Source organism: Varanus komodoensis, unplaced genomic scaffold (genome assembly GCF_004798865.1).
Source record: "Varanus komodoensis strain SLA01 unplaced genomic scaffold, ASM479886v1 scaffold8, whole genome shotgun sequence".
NCBI lineage: Eukaryota > Metazoa > Chordata > Lepidosauria > Squamata > Varanidae > Varanus > Varanus komodoensis.
Genome location: NW_025336481.1, coordinates 1,371,406 through 1,385,404, shown reverse-complemented (window position 1 = coordinate 1,385,404; position 13,999 = coordinate 1,371,406). Strand labels below are relative to the sequence as shown.

The 13,999-nt window shown below is 61.5% G+C and overlaps 1 protein-coding gene across 1 annotated transcript in view; it reads left to right on the top strand.

Moving 5' to 3' along the window:
* Positions 1–13,477, top strand: part of MYLK2 (myosin light chain kinase 2) — a 13,958-nt gene extending 481 nt beyond the window's left edge. The window contains exons 2-11 of the mRNA XM_044455117.1: positions 11–173; positions 3,678–3,783; positions 4,090–4,183; positions 8,255–8,364; positions 8,910–9,051; positions 10,254–10,324; positions 10,508–10,636; positions 12,110–12,262; positions 12,850–12,982; positions 13,338–13,477. Coding sequence (XP_044311052.1) covers positions 11–173; positions 3,678–3,783; positions 4,090–4,183; positions 8,255–8,364; positions 8,910–9,051; positions 10,254–10,324; positions 10,508–10,636; positions 12,110–12,262; positions 12,850–12,982; positions 13,338–13,418 — 1,182 coding nt within the window. The 3' untranslated portion in view covers positions 13,419–13,477. The remainder of the gene's footprint in view (positions 1–10; positions 174–3,677; positions 3,784–4,089; positions 4,184–8,254; positions 8,365–8,909; positions 9,052–10,253; positions 10,325–10,507; positions 10,637–12,109; positions 12,263–12,849; positions 12,983–13,337) is intronic.
* Positions 13,478–13,999: the final 522 nt, after the last annotated feature.

The following is a 13,999-nucleotide window of genomic DNA, read 5'->3' as shown; positions in this document are numbered from 1 at the left end:
CCGGGCCAAGGGGGAGCCGCGCCCGGCCGCGCCGCCTCCGTCGCCTGCCCCGGGGGCTGCGGTGGGTGCGGCTGCTCCCGCTCCCGCAGACGCCGAGGCTCGGCCGCCGGAGACGCCCACCAGCCCCTACCTCACCCCGGACTTTGGCAAGGAGGACCCAATGCAGATCTTGGGTAAGGCCACGGAGGCCTCTGCGTGCGGCCCGGAGCCGGCTTGGCCCGGGCTCGAGCGGGGGAGCGGGCAGGGCCGACCGAGCGGGATTTAAAAAAAATTGATAATGCAAGTTGCTAGTCCTTAGGACTGTGGAGGTGGGCGTGCGGGCAGTGCCTGGCCGGCATCTCTGCCAGGGCGGGTGGAAAGCAGAAACGGGGTGCAGCTCTCCCAGCATGGGCACAGTGGTTTAAAAAGGGGCTCGGGCTGCACTGGGGTAGAATTCACAGCATAGAGAACGAGGACGAATAGCTCCGGGAGGGGCCCCAAACGGCCCTCAGAGCTGCCAAGCCTTTGGCCCCTCTGCGTCAGCACTGGCCACATCAGGAGTTGGGGGACCCCAGGGCCTTCCAGAAGCAGCTGGACCTCAGCCCCAGCCAGAGGCCGGGGAAGATAGGAGTTGTACTTCCTCCTCATCCGGAAGCCCCCATGCTTCCCTGGCCAGCAGAAGCGCTCCCAGGTTTTCCAGCCCTTTATTCTGTCTGCTCTGTTGATATGAAGTCCCCCAATCATGTTATGCTCCAGGCAACTCAGAGCATAAACTGATAAAATGCAGTGGGGAAAAAAGCACATTCAGTGTCAAAAATTCAAAAATACCAGAGATTTAACAGTGATACAACCAAGTCCTGAGATGATAAAAGCAGGTGAGAAAGAAATACGCTGTGTGTGCAGCAATTTGGAATTCTAAGATACTGTTTCGCACAAGGCCTGGACTGAGCTGTGCACTTTTAGCACGAAAAGGGATTCCTCTTCCATGGCTCTCTGCACCTAAGGGGGCGACAGCACCGCACCCCCAAGAACCCACCCCTCTGCTTCACGCAGGACCATTTCTGTTTTGAGTCACACCAGCGGTCAGTGCTGGTCAGGGCCAGCGGCCCTTTCCTCGCCCTGCGCACGAAGCTCTCACGAAGCATCTTTCCCAGCTTCCGGGCCCACGGGCAGTGCTCCTTCAGTCGCATGGCCATTGAAAGGGATTTCGGTGTACACTCGTTACGCTTCGGAGCCTCTTTCTGAGATACACAGGTGCCCTGCTCCTGGCTTGTGGAGTGCTTGTCCAGAAGGTGGCCTGTTTTTGGTCCACAGGCTGCCAGCCACGGGCCACGGCAGTAGAGCTTCTGTGGGCAGCTGCTGCTTTGGGCCCTGGTTCTGTCGAGCCGAGGCTGGAGACTTCTGGGCAAAGCTGCCTTCTGCCAGGAGCTGCCTGCCCTTGCTGACTTGGCCTGCACGTCCTCAGACATTTTGGATACGATCTCTCTCCGTATCATGAAAACTATTTCATCACAATAGTTGCATAACATTTACCTCTGGTTTGAAGACTGTCAGGTGGAGAGACAGCCTGTAAAATTAATGAGAACTAGGATCTTCAATGTAAAAACAAAGAGGTTTGCATCAATATGGGGGCTGCTCAGTGTCAATTGGTTGTCGCTGTGGCCAGATTCCTTTTGATGGTGCCAAATCTCCACATCTCTTGAAAGAACATGATTCAGTTCTTGTATCCGTCATGCGATTGTCCCATAGGTCAGATTTCAGGCTTCCTGAATCCCCTGGAAGGTCACTTAAGTGTGACATCGGGGTTTGTTTAGCTTGGAAAAAGCGTGAATGAGGGCAGGCGTGGGGGAAGTGTCCCAAAGGTTGCATGGGGCGGGAAAGAGACATTTTGCTCCTGCTCCCGTCTGACTGGGACCCAGAGGGTCACCCGGTGAAGCTGGCAGGTGGGAGACTCCAGAGAGGGAAGAGAAGGGGCTTCTTCGCGCAACGCATGGGCAAATGCTGGAACGGGCGCGAACGGGAGGTGGGGTTCGCCCCTGGAGGAGAAGGCTACCCCTGGCTGGGAGTCCTGCTGGCCATTCAGGACCCCCAGGACTAGAGTCATTGTGCCCTTGTGCACCAGTTGCCGGGGAACATGGGTGGGAGGATCTGCACACACGTCGTGTCTGTGGCCTTGCCCGTGTGGCAGCTGGCCAGCCACAGCGTGAACCGAATGCTGGACCACACGGGCCCTGCTCTGATCCAGCGCAGCCGCTCTGAGGCTCTCAATTTATGGCCGGCGCCGGTTGCTTACGATCAGCAACAGCCGTCGCTTCAGCACTGGCTCCCCCCGCCCCCCCACAGAGGGCTTGGTCCTCTGCTGGGTTCCCAGGCCCTCCCTTTTTGCCACGGGCTCACGCGGCGCACGACTGGCTGCGGGCAGGGGGTGGCTTCAGGCGTGCTCGGAGCCGGGGCAGCGCTGTTGGGGCTGTTGGGGGGGGGGTGAACTATACAGATGAGGGGAATAAGCAGAAGGTGGATCAACAAAGGGGTGGAGCCGAGTTTCCTGTGGTGCCCCACAGAAAGGGTCCTCCTCTCTGCGCAGTATCTCTTTGTGCCCCACTGATGTGGCACAGAGGTGGCCTGGCCTGGCCCGTGACTGAAGGGGGCCACAGCCAGGGCGGTTGCAGAGGGTGCCTGACCTGGGAGCCGCCTCCGTCTCCCGGAGCGTTGTTGGCATCCTTGCGTGGCTGGTGCAGGCTTTCCCTCCCCCACTCCTGCCGGGCGGTGGGCAGTCCTCAGGGGCACCCCCTCGCATGGAGTCTGGCAGCGTGGAAGGGCCCCCCGAGAGCCAGGAGCCGGTCTTGCTCTGACAGCTTTCTCTGGGTGGCACGGCTCTGCAGAGACACCCCCCCCAGAGGATCTGCAGCATGACAGAAGGACACGGAGCCAAGAACAGCCCAATTCCACCCCAGTGGGGCACAGCAGGGCTCTCCAAGCGTGGGGGGGGGCAGTGACAGAGCCTCCTGGTGGTTAGAGCAGGACGACCATGGAACCAGTTCCCAGGTGTGTGTGGGGGGGGGGGGGGGGCTGTACTGAAGGGAGGCATTCAGGATGCATCTGGACAGCGGTCGGAGGGGGTGGCGCAGCTGGGAGTCCTGCACTAAGTGGGGACAGACCCTCTGGCCCCGCAGCTCCGCTGTCCTTGATGCCGATCCTGTGCTTCAGGGGCAGTCAGCCTGCCTCCTTGGCCAGCCAAGGAAACCTCCTGCTGGTCAGGAGGGGCCAGCCCTCCTCTTCCTCCAGAACAAAAGCCCAGCAGGAGGGCCACTGGCTGGAGCCCTCCCTTAGAGCTGGCTGGCTGAGGGCCAGGCGGTGCCTCTGGGGAGGGCCAGGGCTGTTGTCCCCGTGCACCCAGAACCTCAGCACCTCGGGTGACTTAGCTAGGATCCCCAGGTCACGTCCGTGTGGGCCCTGAAGCCCTTTGTACCCCAAGCAACCGCTCGGATGGTTTGGGCTGGCAGTCTCCCTTTTAGGGTTTAGCCAGCAGGTGTCACTCTCTGAACATGCCTTGGCGATGCTCAGCGCAAAGAACTCCCCTTACCTGCCCTGGGCTACCCCACCTCTGTGGAAGTCGCGGAGATGCCCCGCTTAGCAGCACCGTCCGTCGGGTGGAACCGGCCCCTGGCTCTTCTGCTTACCGCCCTGGTCTCTTTCAGACGACACTCCGCCGCCACCAGCCCCGTTCACCCACCGCATCGTCCAGCTGAGGACGGGGGACTTCAGAGATACCTTCAGCATCAACACCAAGGACATGCTAGGCGGGTAAGACAGGGGCCGTGCTCCAGCGGGGTCCCCCCTTCTCCGTGGGGCACCCCCTCATTATGCTGCCAGGATATGTCCTCTCTTAGACAAGCAAAAGTGTCTGGGCCCCGAGGTTGCAATAGAGGCTCCGGCAAGTGCGGGGGCAGAAAAGGGGGCGCAACCCGCACGGGCAGGCCAAGCCGCACAAGTTCAGCATGCGCTCCTTGGGGGGGGAGTGATCCTCTGCGTCGGACTTGGAAGGAAGCTCTGAGAGAGCCCCCCCCCCCCCGCAATGCGGTGGCAACGTGAGTTTCTTTCTTGCCCCAGGGGGAAGTTTGGAGAAGTCCGAGTGTGCACTGTGAAGGAGACGGGCCTCAAGCTCGCCGTGAAAATTATCAAGAAGCAGGGGCCAAAGGACCGGGTACGTGCTCTGTGCAGGGGTCGCTCTGGGCGCGGTGCGGGTCGTGTCCCTCGCAGCCCGGCGGCTGGATCCCACGCTGGAGAAAGGGCCGTGCCGAGCGGGTGGGTGGAGAGAAGGCAGACGGCACCGGGCCCACATACCAAAAATATCAGCTCTGCTTGGCCGGGGAGCTGTTGCTGCCAGTGACTAAGAGGCCTTTCACGCTTTCGGAATGAGAGAAGCTCGGCTCCAAACTTGGGAATGGTTCTGGTGCAGAGTTCCACTGCACCACAGCCCTGCACAGCCGGGGCAGAGGCCCAGGACCAAAGAAGGAGGCCGAGGAGCAGCGGCCTCGACATATAAGGAGCCGTCGGCACGCTCTTCTGCGTCAGGCTTCGTGCCACGATCTCCAGCACGACCGATCTGCCAAGCGCGCGCTTGCCCCTAAGGGAAAAGGGATGGCTGCGCCTGCTTTAAGGGCAAATCCGTTCCATCTCCCGTGTCCTACTTACTCACTTATTGTATTCCTATCCCGCCGTTTTTCCTTCCAAGGAGCTCGAGATGGCTTCCATCATTCTCCTCCCCCCCTCCGTCTCATTCTCACAACAACAGCCCTGTGAGGTAGGCTGGGCTGAGAGCCTGTGCTGGGCCCAAAGTCATCCGGTGAGCTCCGTGGCTGAGTGGGGGGCAGAACCCGGACCTCCTGAGTCCCTGTCCTGCACTCTTGCCCACGGCACCGCACGGACCCTCTTATCACGTGCTCCTGATCTTCACTCGCAGCTTTTTCACACGATGCAGCCAGAATCGCGGCCTTTGGACGATAGCGAGGCCCATGTGCTGCTCTTCCCTCCCCTCTCAATAAAAGGTCAGGAAAGGCCTGTGCAAACGTGGAGTTCCGCTGTGCCGCAGCACTGCCTTGTGATTGCGGAACAGAAGGTGCAGAAAGGCAGGAAAGCGGAAAAAGTCCGCACGTGAAGAAGGCTGCCGCAGAGGGAGTCGGCTTTGGCCTTGGGGAAGCAGCAGGGGGGCCCTCGGAGAGCGGTGGGCGGCCGGCCGGCGGCCTCTGGCCTTGCACTTTGAAGAGGAGAACGGCTCGTCACACCCCTGCTGTGGGCCGGGTTTGCTTTAGAGGGAGAAATTGCCCGTGCCGGACCCCTCTTGCGCACGGCGTGATGATCCACGCGTCCCTGCCTGGGCGGGGGGAGCTGAGCGGTCCGTGCAGGGTGGGGAGGGCGATGCCGGGTGCAGAGCTTGGGCTCCTGACCCGAGACCGAACGCCGGCGTGGTGCAGCGGCAAGAGGGCTGGACAAGGGCCTGGGAGGTCCAGTTCTGGTTCTGGTCTGCACTCAGCCGTAAAGCTCCTGGGGTCGCTTTGGGACAGTCACCGACTCTTGGCGTAACCTACCTTACAGGTTGTTAGGAGGATAAAATGGAGAGGAGGAGGGGCCGCCTTGGCTCCCTTGCAAGGGGAGAAAGGTGGGATCCAAATGCCATGCAATGAAAGATAATAAAATAAGAACTGGGCTGGAGGATCCGTGGCTCGCTGGCTGAGCACCTGTTTGGGAGGCAGCCAGCTCCTGGCTTCTTCCCTTAAATCAATCAGACAACGGGACCCTTTCTAGGCCTAAGAACCTGGGCAGCCACTGCCAGGCAGAGTGGACGATTGAAGGCAATGTGGCATAGTGGTTAGAGTGCTGGAATGGGGAGCCACAGTGCCCCTGCTTGAGCCGTGAAGCTCTCTGGGTGACTGGGCCAGTCCCTAACTCCCCTCCTAACCTACTTCGCAGGATGGTTGTGAGGATAAAACAGAGGAGGGCGGCCGTGCTGGCTGCCCTGGGTTCTTTTTAAGAGGGAGAGAAGAGGAGCATAAATGTAGTCATATCAAAGGACTCAAGAAAAATGCAAACTCCAAAGAACCCTGCTGGATCAGGCCGGGGAGGGAGAAGTCCAACCATCCAGCCCTGCTTCCTGCCTTCACAGCCCCCCAGGAGACACCCACAAGTGCCCTCCGAGCCCATGTTCCCCAGCAACTGGCCTCTGATACTGGAGGTTGCGTGCAGGGCTCAGGACTGGCAGGAGTGGGCCCGATCCCCTTTTAAAGCCCTCCATCTGTCTGGAATCTCCCTTGGAGCAGCTTCCTGGGACAGCCCTGCTGGGCTGCAGCGGTTTGGAAGAGCGGGAAGGACGGCTGGGCCCCACCTCTGCATCAGGCGTAGAAAATAGTCTGGCCTGGAAGGAGGCCGCTCCGCGGGGAAGCCCCGTGGCCGTCCCTACGCTTCGCGCACAGCAGGCAGCATCCTTCCCTCGCCGAGAGCCGCTTGTCGGAGGGGATCAGCTGACTGGAAGCAGTGGGTGTTGCAGTCCGACCCGTCTGGGGGGCACCAGGTTGGGGAAGGCCGGAGTAGGCGGTGCTGGACAAGACGGGCATTGTTCTCTGTTCCCTTCTGGCTGCAGCAGCTGCAGATGTTTGGAGACCATGCGGGGAGAGGGCTGGTGCAGGGCACTGGTGCTGGGAGTGCTGGGAGAAGCCCAGGGGGAAGGTGTGCGAGGCACACGAAGCTGCCCCGGATGCAGGTGGTCCTGAAGCGCCTTGGGTGGGGCTCCGTCCTGGCCCCGCTCCAGCAGGAGGGTCCGGGCTGGGGTCTTCTGTGTGCTGCACACGCGCTCAGCCCCCCAGCTGTGGCCGCGGCAGGCAGCAGATCTGTCAGGAGAGGGCGAGGCACGAGGAAGGAGAGGCGGGCGGCTTTGTGGACGCTTCTGCCTCGAGGAAGAAGGCAGGCGCTGTGGCGAGGGGGCGGCCGGGGGCAGCTGTGTCATCCGGACCTCCCACCCTCCCCGAAAAGATTCTGTGTTTGGGCAAAGTGATTGCGCATCCAGACTGGGCTCGAAGCTCCAATCCCTGGGTTTGGACAACGCGGTAGCCCTCTCTCAAGGGCGGAGTTGGCGGGGCGTGCGTTAGAAACAGAAACCGGGCGAGTCAGAAGGGGCCTCCCGGGCCATCTAGTCTGACCCCCGGCTCCAGCCGGCTCCACTCACAACATGCCCGCCATGTGCATGACCAGCCTATCCTTGAGCACCCACACCGATGGGGCCTCAACCACCTCCCATTCCACGGAATGGAAGCCCATTCCACGCCCTCGGGGTCCTGACTGTCAGGAAGCGCTTCCTGGCATCCAAATGGAACCTTGGCTCCCTGTTGTCTTTACTCTGTGAATTGCTGCTGAAAGGGAGATTATGGACCTGCCTGCACTCAGCCCAGGTAATAATCCAAGGAGGACCCCTCCCCACAGCTCACCCCCCCACACACACACACACACACTGTGCAGTTTCCTAATGACTAACAAGCCATGGTTTATTAGCATGGTTGAGTTCAGACAGCAGGATAGTCGGGGGCAGAGAGCGGATGAAGACGCTCAGCTGGATGTGGCAGGAGATCCAGGGATCGGCGAGGTGTCCGAATGATGCGAAGAGGGAGGAGGGGGAGAGAGGGAGGGAAAGAGGCCAGCCCAGAGACACGTGTGGCGACCCCGAGCAGAGGTGCCCGTTGTCGCGCAGGTGGAGAGTAGAAGGATGCATCTGGAGAGCTGCAATTCAGTGGCGCTCCACAGAAAAGAAAATCGCAACGCGGAGGGCAGCTTCCAAATGCTCTGTGCACCGTGAGCGGAATTCAACCTCCACATGCTCTAAAATGCGCACAGACCCGAACATGCAAACCAGCGGCAAAAGGAAGCCTCCCCTCTCTGCAGCGCTGCCTTGTTTCGCCCTGGATTAACGTCTCCCGGGTTCAAGTGGCCATGAGAGAGATGCCGTGCAGGGTCTCCATGCTGGCTGTGCCACACCAATGCCGAGCCTGCCTGGGCTTCTTTCGAGGTGCCTGGCCTGGGCCGGGAGAGCGAAATACGGGGTGGAGGGCCCGGAGCAGGACGGGGCGAGGCCGGAGCCCCAGGGGAGGCAGGCTGGGTTTTGCCCGGCATCCCGGGCATGGGGGAGACCAGCTGGGAGGCCCGGCAAGGCACTGCCCAGCAGGCCGGCGCTTGTGGGGGGAGCGCAGCTGGGCGGGGGCGCTGTGCCTGACGTGGGTCTGTCCTGCAGGAGATGGCCGAGGTGGAGATCGACGTGATGAATCAGCTGAACCACCAGCACCTGATCCAGCTGTACGACGCCATTGAAACGCCGAGGGAGATCATGCTCTTCATGGAGTTGTGAGTGGCCCAGAGCCCTCCCCCCCGGCTCCACCCCACCACAGAAGGGTCGCAGGTAGCAGGGGTGGGGGCCAGCCCCGACGGAGAGCAGGAGAATGGCTGCCGGCCGGAGGAGGCGCACTGGGCAAGGGGGGGGGATCCGACTGTTTGCCCTGCTTTCAAGGCAGCGTTCTTCTAGTCCCTACGAGTGGGATGAGCAGGTTGCAGAAACTGCAGGAAATGCCCGGGGAAGCCAGATCCGCAGGGTCCCCTCACAGGAGGGGAACTTGTGGCGCAGTGGGCCATATCCCCCTCGGGAAAGTTTCTTGGGGGGTCTCGGTCTGCTCGCACGCCTCGGCCTAGCCTACCTCGCAGGGCTCCTCTGAGGATCAGGGGGGATGGCCCTGTGCAGCATCCCTGAACGCCTCCGAGGGGGAACCCTCAGAAAGAGGGGCGGCTTAAGCCCATCTGCCCCCCAGAAATGGCCCAGGGAGCGGTGCAGGTGGAGAGGAAGGGGGAGCGAGAGGGGGGGCATCGCCCAGGCCTAACACCGCCCCCGTGCGCAGCGTCGAGGGCGGGGAGCTGTTCGAGCGGATCATCGACGAGGACTACCGGCTCACCGAGGTGGACTGCATGGTGTTCGTGCACCAGATCTGCGACGGGATCCTGTTCATGCACCGCATGCGCGTGCTGCACCTGGACCTCAAGGTGCTCGCCCCGGGCCGTCCGGGGGGGGGGGGCGTCGAGGGGGAGGGGCCGGCGGTGGGCGCCGCTCTGGGGAACGGCCAGGGGGCCCTGAGGCTCGGGATGTGTAGGAGCGGAGGCCGGACTGTCGAGCGGAAGCCCCGTCCCACGTGGCCGGGCCGCCCTCCTCCGGAAAGAGGGCAGGGGCTGCCCGGAGTGCTCCAGGGAAGGGGCCTGCAGGGCCCGTGGGGCCGGGGGTCCCACCACAGCAGGGGCTGAAGCCAGGAAGTGGCAGCGCCTCCTTTCCTTCCGTTTTCTGCCAAATAATTTCCCCAGGTGATGGCGACTTCCCGGATTCTGAGCCACGGAGCTGTGGGGAGAGTTGCCCCCTCGCCCACTCTGTCGTGCTACATGTGAAACACCCCCTTGGAGCCCCACAATCGAGCCCCTCCCAGCCTGGTCCCCTCCGGACATGTTGAGTTGCCACTCTCATCCTCGCCAATAGGCGTGTCCTTGCTCGGGATGATGGAGGTTGCAATCCCCCGTGAGTGGGTGGGAGGGGAGCTGCCACAGACAGACACCAGGTTCCCAGTGTTCACCTCCTGATTCAGACTCCCCAGGGATGAGGCAGGGGCTGAGTTCAGACAACAGAACAAGCTGTGGTAGGGTGTTTTTAACCATTATTGGTCTGTCATGTCCGAATTCAGTCATCCTATTTCACCACAGTTTGGTCTTCAGAAACCATGATAAGAAAGAGCGACTTGTTCTTTGGTTTCACTGCACCGCCACGGCTTGTCGTGGTTTCCACAGTCCTGGTATGCAGCTACCACAGAGTCTTCTGGAAAGAGTGGCAGCTGCAGTAGCTGTTCTAGCCATCCAACCTCTCTATGTGTGGACCAGTGAGGGAGAGGCACAGAGGCTGATGGGATACAGGCCCACCGTGGGAGGACTAAGTGGGGAGGATGGAAGCCACAGTACCGTGGAAACCACTGGATTGTCTGCCAGGCCAGTCATGGTAAAAAACTGCGAACCATGGCGAGCACAGAGGGCTGCGTGCCGTGTTGTGTCATGTGAACACAGCCGCCAGGAGATGGGGCTTGCACACGCAAAACGGCCTGGGGAACCCCCGGACCCTTTTGCAGAGCCGGCTCGGGCTGTCCCCGCATTTCCGGCTCCCAGGGGCTTGGTTGTGCTCACCTGTGGACCCGCTTCCTCCTTTCCCACAGCCCGAGAACATCCTGTGTGTGACTGCCAAGGGCCACATGGTGAAGATCATCGACTTCGGACTTGCCCGAAGGTAGCCGGGCCCCACGGGGGCTCGCCTCCCCGCGCAATCCCTGGCTGTGCCCTGGGGCGGGGGGGTCGAAGTCCTTAGGGAGGGGGCATGGGCCTGAGGCTCATCTTGCGTGCGACTGTGCGCATGGGTGCGTCTGTGCCGCAGCGCACCAGGACAGACTCCCCCTTCCCCTCTCCCTGCCAGGTACAATCCCCGGGAGAAGCTGAAGGTGAACTTTGGCACGCCGGAGTTCCTGTCGCCCGAGGTGGTCAGCTACGAGCAGGTGTCCTACAGCACGGACATGTGGAGCATGGGCGTGATCACATACATGCTGTGAGTGGGGCGCGGGGGGCCGGGCCCCTGGCCCCAGGTCCTCGGCCTGGGGAAGGGGCAGGGGAGAGGGGAAGGCCTCATCCGGAGGGCGGCCTGGCCTTCTTCCCTGATGGGTCGGAGGGCCGAGGGGCCGAGGGCTTGGCACGTCGCTCGAGGTGCTCAGCTTGTGCATAGCAGCTGCCCCCTAGATGGGCTCCATGGGGCTGGGAGACTGTTTTCCGAGGGTCCTGCAGCCATAGGCAGGATGGCAGCCCACTGCCGTCCTTGTATGGCAGCTCAGCTTAGACGGAAGTGTTTGAGTGGGTACCCATGGACAGTTTTCCCGAAGATTTGTGGCATTTCTGAGGGAATCCCTTTTGGGAAAGCATCAGCCCTTGCTGCCCTATGCACCCCATGCCCTCCCCATCACGCAGCTTGGGAAAAAGCCCTCCATGCTGCCGGCGAGGAGAGCGCCCCCCTGCTGGGATGGTGCATCTTGGATGCTGCAGCCCCGCAGGGCCCCTCGCACGCCAGACGGCTCCAGGGAAGTTCCTCGAGGCGAGCGGCGTCCAAGCTCTTAGCTCGGTCGGGTGAATGGGACCTCTGAGGACGCAAGCAGGGCGCTTCCACGTATGGGGAGAAAGAGAGGGGCCACATTCACCCCCCCCCCAAGCCCAGCCCCCGCGCTTCCCCAGAGTCACTGGGCTGCCCCGACTCAAGGGCTCCTTGGGCTACCTGGCACAGTAACCTTGCCTTCGGGACACACCTGTGCCTGGGACACCTGCCTCCCGGCCTGCCTCTCCCGTGGCAGCTGCCGCTTTGCCGTCATGCCACCCGGGGGGGCAAGTGGTGGTGACAGCCACGCCAGCTCAGGTGGTTTGTGGAGGAGAGGTCCCCCGGCTGTGCTTCCTTACTGACTCTGGAGATCTCTCTTCTCCGTGGTGGAACTGAAGCACCCACAGCGCCCCCCCCCCAGCTGATCTCCCCTCCCAGCACAGACCGGACCAGGCGTGCTTAGCTTCAGCCTCATGGGCCTTCCGGCCACACCCTGTTGCTAGCAAGCAGTGGAGACTCCACATTCAGGAGCAGTATACCTCTCTGCACCAGTTGTTGTGGCTGTGCGGGTCCTGGGGACTCCATGCTCTGATCTTTTGTCTCATCTAGCAAAGACCCCCCTTTTCTCTCAGGCATGCAGAGCCTGGGACTCGGGAGTTAAATCTGGAAGCCACGGTCCCTTGCCTCTGATCGCTGTTTCCTGCACTCGCCGCCCCACCTCTAAAAGCTCGAACAGCTTCTCTCAAGTTTCGTCCCCTAAACTTGGTCGGTGTTTCTGGCCCTCTCTGTCCATTATGTGGCTGCGTGGGTTCTTTGTGCAGCCGGATGACCCCAGAGGACCTTGCTCTGGCCAAGGAAACGGCGCTGCGTCTCCGGAGGGCTTTCCGTTCCCGCGGATCTTTGATTCATGTTCTCCTGCTCTCCCTCCCACCCACTCAGGCTGAGCGGACTCTCCCCTTTCTTGGGGGACAACGACACAGAAACCCTTAACAACGTCCTGGCGGCCAGCTGGTATTTTGACGAAGAAGCCTTCGAGGGGATCTCTGACGAAGCCAAGGACTTTGTCTCCAACTTGATTATCAAGGAAAAAAGGTCTGGACCTCTGCGGAGGACCTGGGAAATTGCCACTCCATCCTCTGTAGGAAATGCTTAGCTTCAAGGTCACCCAGAGCGGAGACGGGCTCTCTCACCCCACCCATGACTTTCTAGCTCTCACGGGCAGGCCGAAAAATGGCACAGCCCGTTTAGAGGTTAATCTGGTCCCACTGTCGCGACAGAGGCAGATTCCAGAAAGTTAGGAAGTGTGGAGGGAAGCCAGTCGGTTGGGTCCACTCGGCCTGCAGCGACCTGACCTTCCAGGGAAACGTGCAGGCATGAATTGATTTTGCAAAGCAAGCATGAGTTGAAAAGGTGAGGCACTCCTACTCAGGAGTAAGCCCTACTGAAGTCAGCGAGGGAGCCTCACACACGAAGTCCTCCGAGGAGCAAAGCTTGGGAAACTCTGCAGAACGAGTCAGGGCAGAGACGGGAATGTTCACGTAGTGGAACTCAGTTCCCCTCGAGTCGGGATTTTGTATGGGAAGGGACGCTTTTCAGGGGCCCTGGGAACCCGCGTCGGCAGAGGACAGTCCTCTGTAACCATGCTCTCCCCCTCTCCCCCGTCCCCGTCCGTGCCGCAGCGGGCGAATGAGCGCCGCTCAGTGTCTCCAGCACCCCTGGCTCAACAATTTGGCGGAAAAGGCCAAGCGGGTCAACCGGCGCCTGAAATCCCAGGTCCTGCTCCGGAAGTACGTGATGCGGAGGCGCTGGAAGGTAAGGGCCAAGCGGGTGGGTGGGCTCTCAGGAGCCTGCCCCCCCCTGCCATGTGTGTGTATATAGTGGGAACAATTCTGTCCTCTTCTGACACAGTGCAGTTTCCGGAGTAAGGATGGGGCTGGGCCAGCGGTCCCATTACGAATGGGATGGTGGTGGTGGTGGTGGTGGACTGGTCTACTGGGTTGCATCCAGTTTCAGACCCGCTTGCGGTCGGCTCCTGGGTGTCTCTTAGTGGTTTGACCATGTACGTTTTTAATGCTGAAAACCACCTTGAGTCCCGCTATTAGGAGCAGGTGGAATATGGATGCCAATAATAACAGCGGTACTTTTTTGTCTTCTGTCCGTGCAACAGAAAAACTTCATTGGCGTGTGTGCTGCTAACAGATTCAAGAAGATCACCAGCTCGGGGTCCCTGACGGCACTGGGGGTCTGAGCGTGGTGGGGCCGGACCCTCGGGGAGGAATCGAGCGGCACGGAAGCAAGAGTGAGGAGGCCTCCGCCAGGAAGCCTGAACCGCGTTGTGTTTGTGTTGCCTGCTGCTGGGGAGCTGCACCCCAGAGGGCCGGGGTCCACCCGGAGGACGTGGGGGTCCGTGCCGCCTCCCCGGCGGCGGGCCAGGCGAGGCGAGGCGCCCGAGGGTGCCGGCTGGGAACTCTCGAGGGCGGGCCCCGTCCACACGCGGGTGGCTTGCTCTCCTCCCTCTGCCAGAGGCCCAGCCAGCCCACTGGACAAGTGCCCGTCTCTGCCGGCCCCGTCCCCTCGCTCCTGCCGCTCCGCGTTGCGCTGGCGAGCGCTGCCTGGTTGGGATCCCTCGCTGCTCTCGCACGACCGGTGTGCACCTCGCCGTGCCCACGCGGGAACGTTTGCCGCGTCCAGGGACTGTCCGAAGCCCGGCCGACACCTGCATCCTCTCCCCTGCAACGAGACTTCCCCACTGCATCCCCTGCGTAACGGGAACTGCCTTGCCCTCTCCCGCCTCTTGGCCGCACTGCGAGTTTCCTGCGAGTTTGGTTG